At 38.8% G+C, this 15421-nt stretch overlaps 1 protein-coding gene across 1 annotated transcript in view; it reads left to right on the forward strand.

Moving 5' to 3' along the window:
- The window catches only part of LOC121375925 (integrator complex subunit 6-like), a 62928-nt gene extending 49757 nt beyond the window's left edge, over window positions 1-13171 (forward strand). The window contains exons 16-19 of the mRNA XM_041503650.1: window positions 20-134; window positions 2512-2646; window positions 9119-9409; window positions 11252-13171. Coding sequence (XP_041359584.1) covers window positions 20-134; window positions 2512-2646; window positions 9119-9409; window positions 11252-11460 — 750 coding nt within the window. The 3' untranslated portion in view covers window positions 11461-13171. The remainder of the gene's footprint in view (window positions 1-19; window positions 135-2511; window positions 2647-9118; window positions 9410-11251) is intronic.
- The last annotated feature ends 2250 nt before the right edge of the window (window positions 13172-15421 follow it).

The raw sequence follows: 15421 nt of genomic DNA on the forward strand, positions 1-15421 counted from the left end.
ATGTTTTTCACTGTTACAGCAACAGAACTTCATGACGGATGAGGTGGATGATGCGATGTTTGGAACACAGCAAAGTAAAAAACGGCCAGCTGAACGCCCCCCACCGTCGCCAGGACCACAGAAGAGAAAACCAGGTGACAATCTCAGACATTTTGAACACACAAATCTTACCTATACTGAAAATAGTTTTTTTTGCTGACAGGTGAGATCACTTTAAACACTCGGAGATCTTGTCGCCAAGATCACTCTGTAAAATGAAGCCCACGGCTCGTGCTTATAAAACAAAATTTTAGTCTTCCCTCTATCTCTAATGAGGTTACATCCATGCAGTTTGTTTGGTTTGATTCAATTAATTTATTTGCCAAAGCAATTGCCTATAGGCATATGGTGTTGTCATGACATTAAAGTCTCAGACTATAATACATTATCAAAAATTGTGCTATAGTTACTGCCACTACCCCATGCCCCATAGTTACTGCTAGTACCCCATGCCCCGTAGTTACTGCCACTATGCCATGCCCCGTAGTTACTGCCACTATGGCATGCCCCGCAGTTACTGCCACTATGCCATGCCCCGTAGTTACTGCCACTATGCCATGCCCCGTAGTTACTGCCACTATGCCATGCCCTGCAGTTATTGCCACTATGCCATGCCCCGTAGTTACTGCCACTACCCCATATCCTGTAGTTACTGCCACTACCCATATCCCGTAGTTACTGCCACTATGCCATGCCCTGCAGTTACTGCCACTACCCAATATCCCATAGTTACTGCCACTACCCCATATCCCGTAGTTACTGCCACTACCCATATCCCGTAGTTACTGCCACTACCCATATCCCGTAGTTACTGCCACTACCCAATATCCTGTAGTTACTGCCACTACCCATATCCCGTAGTTACTGCCACTACCCATATCCCGTAGTTACTGCCACTACCCATATCCCGTAGTTACTGCCACTACCCATATCCCGTAGTTACTGCCACTACCCATATCCCGTAGTAGTGGCACTACCCATATCCCGTAGTTACTGCCACTACCCATATCCCGTAGTTACTGCCACTACCCATATCCCGTAGTTACTGCCACTACCCATATCCCGTAGTTACTGCCACTACCCAATATCCCGTAGTTACTGCCACTACCCAATATCCCGTAGTTACTGCCACTACCCATATCCCGTAGTTACTGCCACTACCCATATCCCGTAGTTACTGCCACTACCCCATATCCCGTAGTTACTGCCACTACCCCATATCCCGTAGTTACTGCCACTACCCATATCCCGTAGTTACTGCCACTACCCATATCCCGTAGTTACTGCCACTATGCCATGCCCTGCAGTTACTGCCACTACCCAATATCCTGTAGTTATTGCCACTACCCAATATCCTGTAGTTACTGCCACTACCCCATATCCCGTAGTTACTGCCACTATGCCATGCCCTGCAGTTACTGCCACTACCCAATATCCTGTAGTTACTGCCACTACCCCATATCCCGTAGTTACTGCCACTATGCCATGCCCTGCAGTTACTGCCACTACCCAATATCCCATAGTTACTGCCACTACCCATATCCTGTAGTTACTGCCACTACCCATATCCTGTAGTTACTGCCACTACCCATATCCAGTAGTTACTGCCACTACCCATATCCCGTAGTTACTGCCACTACCCATATCCCGTAGTTACTGCCACTACCCATATCCCGTAGTTACTGCCACTACCCATATCCCGTAGTTACTGCCACTACCCATATCTCGTAGTTACTGCCACTACCCATATCCCGTAGTTACTGCCACTACCCATATCCCGTAGTTACTGCCACTACCCATATCCCGTAGTTACTGCCACTACCCATATCCCGTAGTTACTGCCACTACCCATATCCCGTAGTTACTGCCACTACCCCATATCCCGTAGTTACTGCCACTACCCCATATCCCGTAGTTACTGCCACTACCCATATCCCGTAGTTACTGCCACTACCCATATCCTGTAGTTACTGCCACTACCCAATATCCTGTAGTTACTGCCACTACCCCATATCCCGTAGTTACTGCCACTATGCCATGCCCTGCAGTTACTGCCACTACCCCATATCCCGTAGTTACTGCCACTACCCCATATCCCGTAGTTACTGCTAGTACCCCATGTGGAGAGTTTCTTCTCAATTACTATATGTTAAATTTGTTTTGTTTAATGACATCACTAGAACACATCATAAGCTATTGGATTTTAAACATTTGTGGGTTTTTTTAAACATATAGTCTTAGAGAGGAAAGCCAGTACCTTTTTTCCATTAGTAGAAGCACCATTCCACAGACAAGATAGTACATATCACGGCCATTGATATACCAGTCATGGTGCACTGGCTGGAACGAGAAATAGCCCACACCGACTGTGCACCGAGCAAGCGCCTTACCACTGGGCTACGTCTTGCCTGTAAGTATATGTTAGTTACTGATCAGTGTGCTGGTGATTTTAATATTTCTTTGTGTTTACAGGACCTCTACCTCGTGATATCCCAATCCGACGTCCGATAACACCACCACCCACACCTCCGGCATCCCCTCTTCCTACAGAATCTCAAATTGAAGAACCATTGGAGAATGAAGCACCAGTTCATGATGCAATAGAAGGTATGACTAAATGCTGCACACACACTGAAATTATTAATCACTACCCATCCAACTTTCAGGTCCAGGTTTCATCTCAGTCCTGTCTGTCTGTATGTCTGTACGTCCATCCGTCTATCCCACATATAGCTTTCTGGATGTTTTTTTCAGAAGACCTTGATATTGAGCACAAAAAAATTGTACAGCTTTATCGTGTACTGTTCCAGATTAAATTTAACTTTCATGGAAAGTTATCTATCTTTCAAAGAGTTATGGCCCTTGAACATAGGATATAAAAAAAAATGTTTTCCAGACTTTTTTTTCCACAAGATCTTGACCTGTTGAGCTGACATTTTGTATATAGCTTTATCGTGTACTGTGTGTGTGTGTGTGTGTGTGTGTGTGTGTGTGTGTGTGTGTTATTTATATTTATATATGAAGATTTAAATAATTAATGATATTGTTAAAAAATAAATAAATAACTTTTTTGCAATGTTCCTTTAATTCATTTGCCTTTAATACCATTTCTACTTACCATTTGTGACACCCAATAGCCGATGAGTATTTTTGTGCTGGGGTGTCGTTCATTCATTCATTGAATATAATTTCTACAGTAGTCTGTGTCATCCGAAGACATAAATAGTTCAGCTCCATTACAGAATTTATACATTCATGTACATATGTGTAGCATAGAACTCTGGGGTGTCGTTCATTCATTCATTGAATATCATTTCTACAGTAGTCTGTGTCATCCGAAGACATAAATAGTTCAGCTCCATTACAGAATTTATACATTCATGTACATATGTGTAGCATAGAACTCTGGGGTGTCGTTCATTCATTCATTGAATATCATTTCTACAGTAGTCTGTGTCATCCGAAGACATAAATAGTTCAGCTCCATTACAGAATTTATACATTCATGTACATATGTGTAGCATAGAACTCTGGGGTGTCGTTCATTCATTCATTGAATATCATTTCTACAGTAGTCTGTGTCATCCGAAGACATAAATAGTTCAGCTCCATTACAGAATTTATACATTCATGTACATATGTGTAGCATAGAACTCTGGGGTGTCGTTCATTCATTCATTGAATATCATTTCTACAGTAGTCTGTGTCATCCGAAGACATAAATAGTTCAGCTCCATTACAGAATTTATACATTCATGTACATATGTGTAGCATAGAACTCTGGGGTGTCGTTCATTCATTCATTGAATATCATTTCTACAGTAGTCTGTGTCATCCGAAGACATAAATAGTTCAGCTCCATTACAGAATTTATACATTCATGTACATATGTGTAGCATAGAACTCTGGGGTGTCGTTCATTCATTCATTGAATATCATTTCTACAGTAGTCTGTGTCATCCGAAGACATAAATAGTTCAGCTCCATTACAGAATTTATACATTCATGTACATATGTGTAGCATAGAACTCTGGGGTGTCGTTCATTCATTCTTTGAATATCATTTCTACAGTAGTCTGTGTCATCCGAAGACATAAATAGTTCAGCTCCATTACAGAATTTATACATTCATGTACATATGTGTAGCATAGAACTCTGGGGTGTCGTTCATTCATTCATTGAATATCATTTCTACAGTAGTCTGTGTCATCCGAAGACATAAATAGTTCAGCTCCATTACAGAATTTATACATTCATGTACATATGTGTAGCATAGAACTCTGGGGTGTCCTTCGTTCATTCATTGAATATCATTTCTACAGTAGTCTGTGTCATCCGAAGACATAAATAGTTCAGCTCCATTACAGAATTTATACATTCATGTAGTACATATGTGTAGCATAGAACTCTGGGGTGTCGTTCATTCATTCATTGAATATCATTTCTACAGTAGTCTGTGTCATCCGAAGACATAAATAGTTCAGCTCCATTACAGAATTTATACATTCATGTACATATGTGTAGCATAGAACTCTGGGGTGTCGTTCATTCATTCATTGAATATCATTTCTACAGTAGTCTGTGTCATCCGAAGACATAAATAGTTCAGCTCCATTACAGAATTTATACATTCATGTACATATGTGTAGCATAGAACTCTGGGGTGTCGTTCATTCATTCATTGAATATCATTTCTACAGTAGTCTGTGTCATCCGAAGACATAAATAGTTCAGCTCCATTACAGAATTTATACATTCATGTACATATGTGTAGCATAGAACTCTGGGGTGTCGTTCATTCATTCATTGAATATCATTTCTACAGTAGTCTGTCATCCGAAGACATAAATAGTTCAGCTCCATTACAGAATTTATACATTCATGTACATATGTGTAGCATAGAACTCTAGAGATGCAAACAAAGATTGTAACATGGAGAATTATTACAAATGAACAATATAACTAAACATGTGAGAGGCTCGCGATTCTCATTAGCAAACGCTAACTCTCGATTCAATGGAGGGTTCAACAGCTTAATGGAATGTAGTTCTTTGGAGTCTAAACATTTCTTTTGAAGGTTGTGAATTTAGACTTTTCTTCAGTGTCGATTTGTTGCTAAATTTCCAAATTGTTGTATGCCTTTTGAAATGATTCAACATTGTTGGGATTATATGTAGTAACGAAAGGTATAGCGTTCTTGTTAAAATTTGGTGTATTATTTATAAGAATCTTTTGGTCTTGATTGTAAGCTTTTTTAATGTCTGTGTTAAGTACTTGCATAGGAAAGCCCCTTGTTTGTAGCTGTCGTTTTTGTTCATGTAATCAGATTAGTCTTAATTGTGGATTGGATCCTATGGTACAAATGCATCTAGCAAGATAATATGATAAATTAATTTTAGTGTGGTGTTCATGACAACTAAAGACGAGAAGTTATTGTTTGGTGTATGTTAGTTTAAAAAAAACATCTGTATTGATTGTGTTGTTTGTGTTTTTTATGACCAATGTATCCAAGAATGGAAGTTTTTCTTTACTTTTTTTTATTGATGTAGATTTTGAGTATTGTTATTTCTTTTTAACTTCACCTGTCCTCAATCAGATGCATGTTCCCCTAAGGATAGTAATTTGGTCTGAACATTCAAAAGCCAATAGCAGTGTTTCTGCCAGAAAGAATGTTTTGGGTATGGTGCTATGGAATTGAATGCAACCACAGTTAACAGGGGGTATGGGGGGCCTCCTCCTGAAAGAAAGTGGGTTACGTTTAGGGTTACGGTTAAGAAAATCATACAGTAATGATAAGAGTAATTAATTTTGCCAAAAGTTTTAACTTTAAAAAACAAATCTGCAAAAACATTTGGGTATGACGCCATACCCATTTTTCCCTCTGGTAGAAACCCTGAATGGGATGGCCTAAAATATTTCTACTGCGTCTTCCTTCCTGTTCCGGTCACATGACTGTAACTTCCTTCTCTTCCCTGAGCAAATCGCACAGACAATTGGAAGCAGGGAGACTTGGGAGGTACAGGTATAAACCCTTGAGCACAGACCGGCCTCGGCTCCTGCGCGTGCTGTAACCTCACCGTGGTGCAGGGGTGTAACATTCTCTTTGAGAATGGCCAATACAGCACAAATTGAAGTTTAGAGTAAAATTCGGTGTCCGTAAAATTCGGTGATATTTGTATTTGTATTTTTGGCACAGTTCTTTACACTGTTTTTGTTTAAACCTTGAATTTTTATATTGATGTTGATCATCACTTTATTTGCATTACCATAGTTTGACACCCAATAGCCGATGTATTTTTCGTGCTGGGGTGTCGTTAAACATTCATTCATTCATTCATTCACAGACCGGCCTCGGTGGTGTCGTGGCAGACCATCGGTCTACAGGCTGGTAGGTACTGGGTTCGGATCCCAGTCGAGGCATGGGATTTTTAATCGAAATACCGACTCCAAACCCTGAGTGAGTGCTCCGCAAGGCTCAATGGGTAGGTGTAAACCACTTGCACCGACCAGTGTTCCATAACTGGTTCAACAAAGGCCATGGTTTGTGCTATCCTGCCTATGGGAAGCGCAAATAAAAGATCCCTTGCTACCTGTCGTAAAAAGAGTAGCCTATGTGGCGACAGCGGGTTTCCTCTAAAAACTGTCAGAATGACCATATGTTTGACGTCCAATAGCCGATGATAAGATAAAAAATCAATGTGCTCTAGTGGCGTCGTTAAATAAAACAAACATTAAAAACAAACCTTGAGCACCGGTGAAGTATGCATAAGAGAAAACACCAAGTTTCCTCCATTTCTTGTCAACTTCACCTGTCCTATACAAAAAAAGTCTGGTGATATTAATAAAAACAATTCTAGTACAGTGCCCCTGAAAACATGGTGCCCAAACAAGATTACTGTTAATTTCTTTACTGTTACTCTTGGAACAGTAGATAAGTAAATAAATATGAAAGGCAATATTTCACAAAATTTAACAGGGTAAAACGGGTATGGCGCCATACCCAAATTGTTTGCAGATTTTATGTTTTTAAGTTGATCTTTTAACCACAAGTCAAAGTTAAATGATTTAGTTGATGTGTATTGTGTAACACCCACAACTCTGTTGATGCCCATTATATTTCAAGTGAATCTGTCACCAAAGTGTGTGATGCAGTTGATGTGTATTGAGTAAGACCCACAACTCTGTTGATGCCCATTAAATTTCAAGTGAATCTGTCACCAAAGTGTGCTGCAGTTGATGTGTATTGAGTAAGACCCACAACTCTGTTGATGCCCATTAAATTTCAAGTGAATCTGTCACCAAAGTGTGTGCTGCAGTTGATGTGTATGACCCACAACTCTGTTGATGCCCATTAAATTTCAAGTGAATCTGTCACCAAAGTGTGTGCTGCAGTTGATGTGTATTGAGTAAGACCCACAACTCTGTTGATGCCCATTAAATTTCAAGTGAATCTGTCACCAAAGTGTGTGCTGCAGTTGATGTGTATTGAGTAAGACCCACAACTCTGTTGATGCCCATTAAATTTCAAGTGAATCTGTCACCAAAGTGTGTGATGCAGTTGATGTGTATTGAGTAAGACCCACAACTCTGTTGATGCCCATTAAATTTCAAGTGAATCTGTCACCAAAGTGTGTGGTGCAGTTGATGTGTGTTGTGTAAGACCCACAACTCTGTTGATGCCCATTAAATTTCAAGTGAATCTGTCACCAAAGAGTGCGATGCAGTTGATGTGTATTGAGTAAGACCCACAACTCTGTTGATGCCCATTAAATTTCTAGTGAATCTGTCACCAAAGTGTGCGATGCAGTTGATGTGTATTGAGTAAGACCCACAACTCTGTTGATGCCCATTATATTTCAAGTGAATCTGTCACCAAAGTGTGTGATGCAGTTGATGTGTATTGTGTAAGACCCACAACTCTGTTGATGCCCATTATATTTCAAGTGAATCTGTCACCAAAGTGTGTGATGCAGTTGATGTGTATTGAGTAAGACCCACAACTCTGTTGATGCCCATTATATTTCAAGTGAATCTGTCACCAAAGTGTGTGGTGCAGTTGATGTGTATTGTGTAAGACCCACAACTCTGTTGATGCCCATTAAATTTCAAGTGAATCTGTCACAAAAAAACCCCACTGACAGTGTTTCAGCCAGAAACTAATTTGTGGGTATGGCGCTATGAATTTGAATATTTACAATGTATTTGCTGAATGCAACTGCAGTTGATAGGGGGTATGGAGGGCCAGAAAGAAAATGGGTTTAGGGATAGGGTTAAGACAATCGTACAATAATGATAAGTCATTAATTTTGTCAAAAGATCAACTTAAAAAAAATTAAATCTGCAAACAATTTGGGTATTGCGCCATACCCATTTTACCCTGTGGCAGAAAACCTGACTGAAGTGTTTGGGTGTTGTAGTTTTTTTTCAATTAGACAAATAATGTATGGAACATGTGAATTTAATGGAAATTGTGAAATCTTGAACTTAAAATACTCTGCCATATATATATATTTATCATATAATATCTTACATTTTCAGTGCAATCAAAGTATGTGATATTTTTTAAGAATTTGATAACTTTGCAAATTAGATGTAAATTAGTTGAGGTCTCGGCACTAGGTTTATTGACATTTAAGCAAACGTACTTGGGTGACACTCCATAATTGACGTATGCATTCATAGTCATCAAATAAAAACATTTCAATGGCAATTTGACACTGAAAGCTGTCCAGCGTTCAGAAAACAAAAAACGTTTGGCATAACTTTATTTTGATGTAAGGACATCCAAAATGACGTCATTTCCATTCAAAAATATACTGCGCCTCATATTCTTATGTCATTGGAATATCCAATAATGGCGGACTGGAATTAAAGTTGCGTGTACAGTTTACAAAAACATGTATTAACTTTGAGCTTATATGATAAAGAGATTATTACCCTCGTGTATTTCGGTATCGTCAATATCATATATTAGGAATAAAAATAATGTTTTATACTCGCCAGAGACTATATATATGATGATGATACCGAAAAACACTGGTAATAACCTCTATATATATAATGTTGTCGTGACTTTCAGAAAATGGAGAACTACTCATTGTGATAGATGAGGATTCCCCACCTAAGAAAAGTGAAAGGAAGAGTGAAGTGGTGAAGAGTGAAGTTGTGAACAGCGTGATGCCGAATCACACGTTGAAACAAGACGGTGAGGAGGTGAACAGTGTGCACTCGAAACTTGTGAACAGTGTGGAGCGAACGAGTCCGTACCCCACCACCAGATTCACCAACAAGAAGAGAGACTCGCAGCTTCTCCTCGACAACACAAAGTTACGTGATGTTCTCTGCAAGGAAGTTAGAAGACCAGGAAGAAGTAAGTTGACAGAGACTGAATTGGTGGGGGATTGGGGGGTGGGGGCTAGACATGGGTCACACTTTTGGTGAGATGATCCATCCTGACAAATAGATAATTTACTAGATGATTGGCCGTTAGATACCATTTATCTTACGAGTTGTAATACTACACGAGTAGCCGTTGGATACCATTTATCTTGCGAGTTGTTTATATAGAGAATGCTACATGAGTAGCTGTTAGATACCATTTATCTTACGAGTTGTAATACTACATGAGTAGCCGTTGGATACCACTTATCTTACGAGTTGTTTATATAAATAATACTACATGAGTAGCCGTTGGATACCATTTATCTTAAGAGTTGTTTATATAGGTAATACTACATGAGTAGCCGTTGGATCACATTTATCTTAAGAGTTGTTTATATAGATTATACGACATAAGTAGCCGTTGGATCACATTTATCTTACGAGTTATTTATATAGATTATACGACATGAGTAGCCGTTGGATCACATTTATCTTACGAGTTATTTATATAGATAATACGACATGAGTAGGGCCTCCACGAATCCAGAATATTGGACTCGAGTATTTGAGGGTCAAACTCGACCCGGACCCGAGTACCCGACACTTACACTAGATGATGATGAGATTAAGGAATAAAGTTAAATAGCATTATGCATCTTAATTCCAGCGCTGAACATAGATGCCAAATCATGCAATTGTATTGCATTTAGAAACAGGTTGATATGTTCAGTGATGGATTGACGGCCAGTTAAAAAGAGAAACTAGCGCATGGTCATATAATTATTGTGTAACTTATATCGTTGATTATCTACTGCTAAAATTATTGTCCTACATTGTCCAATGTATTATAGTTGAAAATTGTATTCCACCTTTTACGGGTACTCGAGTCCTGTGAACGGAATCGAGTCTTGCTAGACTCGGCCCGAGCCTGAGTACCCGAGTACTCGTGGAGACCCTAGACATGAGTAGCCGTTGGATACCATTTATGTTACGAGTTGTTTATATAGATAATACTACATAAGTAGTCGTTGGATACCATTTATCTTATGAGTTATTAGTCCCCTATTGGTTTAACCAGAGGTGACTATAGATTTCATCTCAGTCCTGTCAGTTTGGTTTAAAATAAATTCAAAATGTCTTTTTTATATTAAACCTATTTACGGCCCTAGCGCTTGTAGTTAACATATGGGTCACAGACAAATCAGTTTCAGGTTAAGTTATACAACATGGAATAATCAATTTTGATTGTGCTTTATTTTGTTGTATAGTATATACTGGTGACCTGGTCATCACCTAGGAGCAGGCAGTTGTATGTCTCTAAATTATCACACATATATGTGTTATTAGTAAGTGTTATAAAAATAATAATAGATGATGCTCTCATCAACTCATATGTGAGAATATTATTTTTCTAATGAACGTACGATCAATTGTTTTTCAAATGACAGTACCAGCAAATATTTAGGTATGGTCAATTTTTATTTACATGACCGTATGGTCAGTCAAAATGTTATAAATGCCTGTTCTGGAATTTAAAAAAAAAAAAAAAACCCCATCATGGTCAAATTACTAGTTTGTTTTTTTTCTCTTTTAATTTGTAATATTTTTATGTTTATTTTTAATTAGATATATATATATTTTTTTTTTTTAATATTTAATCACCAAAACTAGCCCTATGTCTTGTCTGAGAATAAGTTCATAATGAGTTATTTTGGCCCCTTGGGTTTAGTCCAGGTGAAATACAATACCCACTCTATTTTTTGTGTGCAGTCACTCACCTGACCTGACCTAAAAGTACAACTTGTTATGCCTATATTTTGTCTTCTTGCAGACTACGAGAAGTTATTCAACACGCTAACCCTGATGCAAGGCAGTCTGGAGATCCGTTGTTTGTTCATCAGAGACATAATCAGAGAGGCAACCCGCTTCAAAAAGAAATTGCTTATTCGAATGCTGGAGGACTTTGAGAGGAACTTGGTTAACAATGCCGAATCGTCACGATGGACAGCCAAAACCTACTCAACGTCACTAGCCAGGTGATGGCAGCTTTCTGTCAATCAAAGCGAGTTCTGTGTTCTTACAAAGGCAGCCAGTTTAGTGCGACTTGTTTCCACTGTGTGGGACCGACACTGAATATTGGTACTGTCGTAGCTGGGACAGGACGCAGCCCAGTGGTGAAAGCGATCACTTGATGCGCGGTCGGTCTGAGATCGATCCTCGTCGGTGGGCCCATTGGGCTATTTCTCATTCCAGCCAGTGCACCACGACTGGTATATCAAAGGCTGTGGTATGTGCTATTCTGTCTGGGATGGTGCATATAAAAGATCCCTTGCTATTAATGGAAATAATGGCAGGTTTCGTCTGTAAGACTGTCAAAATCACCAAAGGTTTGACATCCAATAGTCAATGATTAATAAATCGGTGGGCTCTAGTGGTGTCGTTAAACAAAAACTTTAACCATCACAGCTACATGTGTAATGTTGCTACATATCTTGACACCACAAGTAAACAACGATAATCAAATTGTGTCAACATGTAACTTAGTTATAACTGATCATAAAGCAATTACAGACCTTAATTTAAGACTCTGCTGGGGTGTCGTTAAACATTCATTCATTCATTCATTCATTCATTATTTAAGACTTACGACAAACAAATACACTAACGGTTAATTCTGAGTAATAAATTTAAATGCTAGAAAATGTAAAAGTAACTGGTTTAGCAAGTCCCAATTTAAATTTTAAATGAAACATATGTGTAATGTGTTATGCAGTGTTAAAGTTTTATGAACTTTTACAAACTTGAATAGTGGTAAGTCATTGAAAGAGAAAACTTTAATAATTATTTTCTCTAATTCTGTCGGCCATATTTGTCGTTGCGACAGTACCAGTATCCGATGGCGGTTCCATACGGCGGTTACCCAACAAGTAAACGCTGATCAGCAGGATTGAATCGGATACAACTGTCTATGCTACTTTCTTACATGACCCATTATATTTTGCATATCGGGCATCGAAATAAGTGGAAAAGCTGTCGTTCTAGTTGTCAGGTTACCATGCGTCAAGAACTGTACTTTGCTCTCCACAAAATCTAGTAAAACTAAAAGTACACACCCTACATTTTGATCATTTGAGTGTTATTTAAATACACATACAACATCAGTGCAGTGAGAACCGATATATGAATGAATACTTTTATCCTGCAGCCACTAAATTGTTTCTATCAGCCGGTTATGACGACCAAATTAAAGCATTAAAGTCGTAAGCCTATACTAGCAGATTGTGACACTTAACGTCACGTGCATAGCTACATTACAGAATTGCCCATTTTACCTGCACATCATCGTACAGTGTAGCTGAAATAATAGAAATGATTTTCCCTTTAATTTTTATGGACTGCAGGATAAAGTTAACAACTAGTTAATGGCATAGGATACCTGCTTTATCCTGTTCATTCTTACCTTCACAGAATAAAGCCGATACCCTATGTCATTAACTAGTTATTCTCTATATATCAGTGTGTATGTGAAGGGATTTTATAATGTGAATAATAATAATAATAATAATGGAAATGCAGTTGTGTTGTAACCTGTAGGTTACCAGGAGGTTACTAACCTCTCACAACTTGAGAGAGCTTTGTCACTTGGGCTTCAGGAGCTCATTTCACAAAACATCGTAAGTTTACGTCTGCGACTAGCAGTTATACCAGGCATACATTTATAAGTATTTGGCACCTATTTCACGCAGAAAATTACATCATTACAGAAGATGGAGCATTTTAATGACAAAATAAAATTAATTATGTGTACTATATTTGTTGAACTATAATAGTAATAAAAACTGGTTTAGTCATAGATTTACCTTTACTTACAAAACTAGGCTTACAGTGTTTTGTGAAATTGGGCCCCAGGGACCTAATTTACAAAGGTCTCTTAGGCTCTGCTGGACAACAAACCATCCTCTTTGTAAGTCTTTAGCATTGCACTGCGATATCGCAAAGATGCCATGGTGTTTAGTGGGCCCCGTTCCACGAAGCGATCTTGGCGCTAAGATTACCATAAGTGCATATGTTAGCTGTGCAGTTATGATGATCTTAGGGCTGAGATCACTTTGTGTATGTGATGGCCTATACATGGGTTACCAGACACACTGCTTATTTCGATGCCGGTCTACTCCACAGTTAATTAAGGGCCAGAGGACCTTTGCGTCAATTGTCTGTAACTAGGGTTTTACCAAAAACCCGCAGATTCTTCTGTTATAAGTTGCCAGCGAATAAGTTGAACAACAGTTTATAACAAAAAAAATGTCAAGTATTGTTGTTATAAATATGTCATAAGTGCATAATATGTGTATGTATTTTGGGTCAGTTTTTACTGGACAAGTATTTAGAACTCATCCGTGATCAAAGCTTGCTGAAATAACGACGCCAGCAAAGAATTAACAAACGTTTACTGGCCCTAAATTAATAATGTGAGTATATGTGATCTTTCTTCGGTATCAGTCACAACTGATGTCTCGAGGTTTTGGCAACTTAAGCCAGCTGATTTTGAGAGTACAAACCAGTATGAAGAAATTTTATTCATACACACAAGCACATTCCCGACATGTATATACAGTATCCAGTTACTCAAAGAGGGAAGCAGCATATTCTATTTGTTTTCCATACAACTGCACAGTTTCCAGCATTCATGGAATAAGATCATAGTTTTTGTTCTGTTTGGGGAGGTTTAGTACAGAAATTCTTGCCCAAATTCAAGTTTACTTTTCAAATTTCACATCTTTTTCAACATAAAATCTACATTTGGAAAATTCAGTCACCTGAAACGCCAGCCTCAAGAACCCTGGTTTGTGATTGGCCGAACGAAAGGTCTGATAATACCAATGGTGACATTTCAGTAAAATCCGATTTCAATCGGTGATATCAGGTGAAGAGTTTCGCCACAAAACCAGATAAATGTAGTTTTTTTCAATTGCCTTATTTAAAACAAATATACAGTACCCAACACACAATAATAAAGTCAACTAGCAATTCAGAGCTCGACTTTTGTTTTCAGTGTACTGCTGTACCTATTTTATACCACACCCCCCCCCCCCCCCCCCCCCCCCCCCCCCGAAAAAAAAAAAATGTTCCCATCCCAACCAGTGCTCCAGGACTGGTATATCAAAAGCCATGGTATGTGCCAACTTGTTTGTAGGAAAGTGCATAGGAATGATACAATGTTTTAAATTTTATCTTCCTGATTTTTTTTTCAATATATTTTCCAGGGTATCCTCTTCTCCCCTCCACCCACCCACCGCCTATAAACTTGCTCATCACAGGCTAGACCTATCCACCCCTGCCCGTTTCCACTATGACTATATTGAATGTTTGACATCCACTGGTCAATGATTGATTTATAATGTGCACTAGTGGTGGTGTTAAACAAGACAAGCTATCTTTCGGTTGTTACATGTAGCCCAGCTATTTTTATACTGGACTCTTTTAAAACCAAATCAATGTGCTCTAGTGGTGTCGTTAAAGAAAACCTTCAACTTTGAACACCATGCGCCCAGGCAATTGTGAAACATTCCAGCTGGCTATCTTCATCTTTTTGAGGCTGGGATGGAGCCTTGTGGTAGAGTGCTTGCTTGATGTGTGGTTGGATTTAGGATCAATCCCCATCACTGGACCCACTGGCCTAATTCTTCTTCCAGCCAGTGCACCATGAAAGGATGTGATATGTGCTATCCTGTCTGTCGGATGGTGCATATAAAAAATCCCGGGATACTAATAGGAAAATGTTTCCTTTCTAAGATGCCAAAATTACCAAATGTTTGACATCCAATAGCCGATGATTAATAAATTAATGTGCTCTAGTGGTGTCATTAAACACAACAAAACAACTTTCAACACCATGTGCACAGGCAGTTATGAAAGATTCTAACTGGCTTTCTAAATCTGGTCAACTTTATCATTGGTTTTCGTACTGTGTAGTGTGACTATCTGTACAATGTACAGGATG

This window comes from Gigantopelta aegis, chromosome 1, assembly GCF_016097555.1.
Source record: "Gigantopelta aegis isolate Gae_Host chromosome 1, Gae_host_genome, whole genome shotgun sequence".
NCBI classification, from domain to species: domain Eukaryota; kingdom Metazoa; phylum Mollusca; class Gastropoda; order Neomphalida; family Peltospiridae; genus Gigantopelta; species Gigantopelta aegis.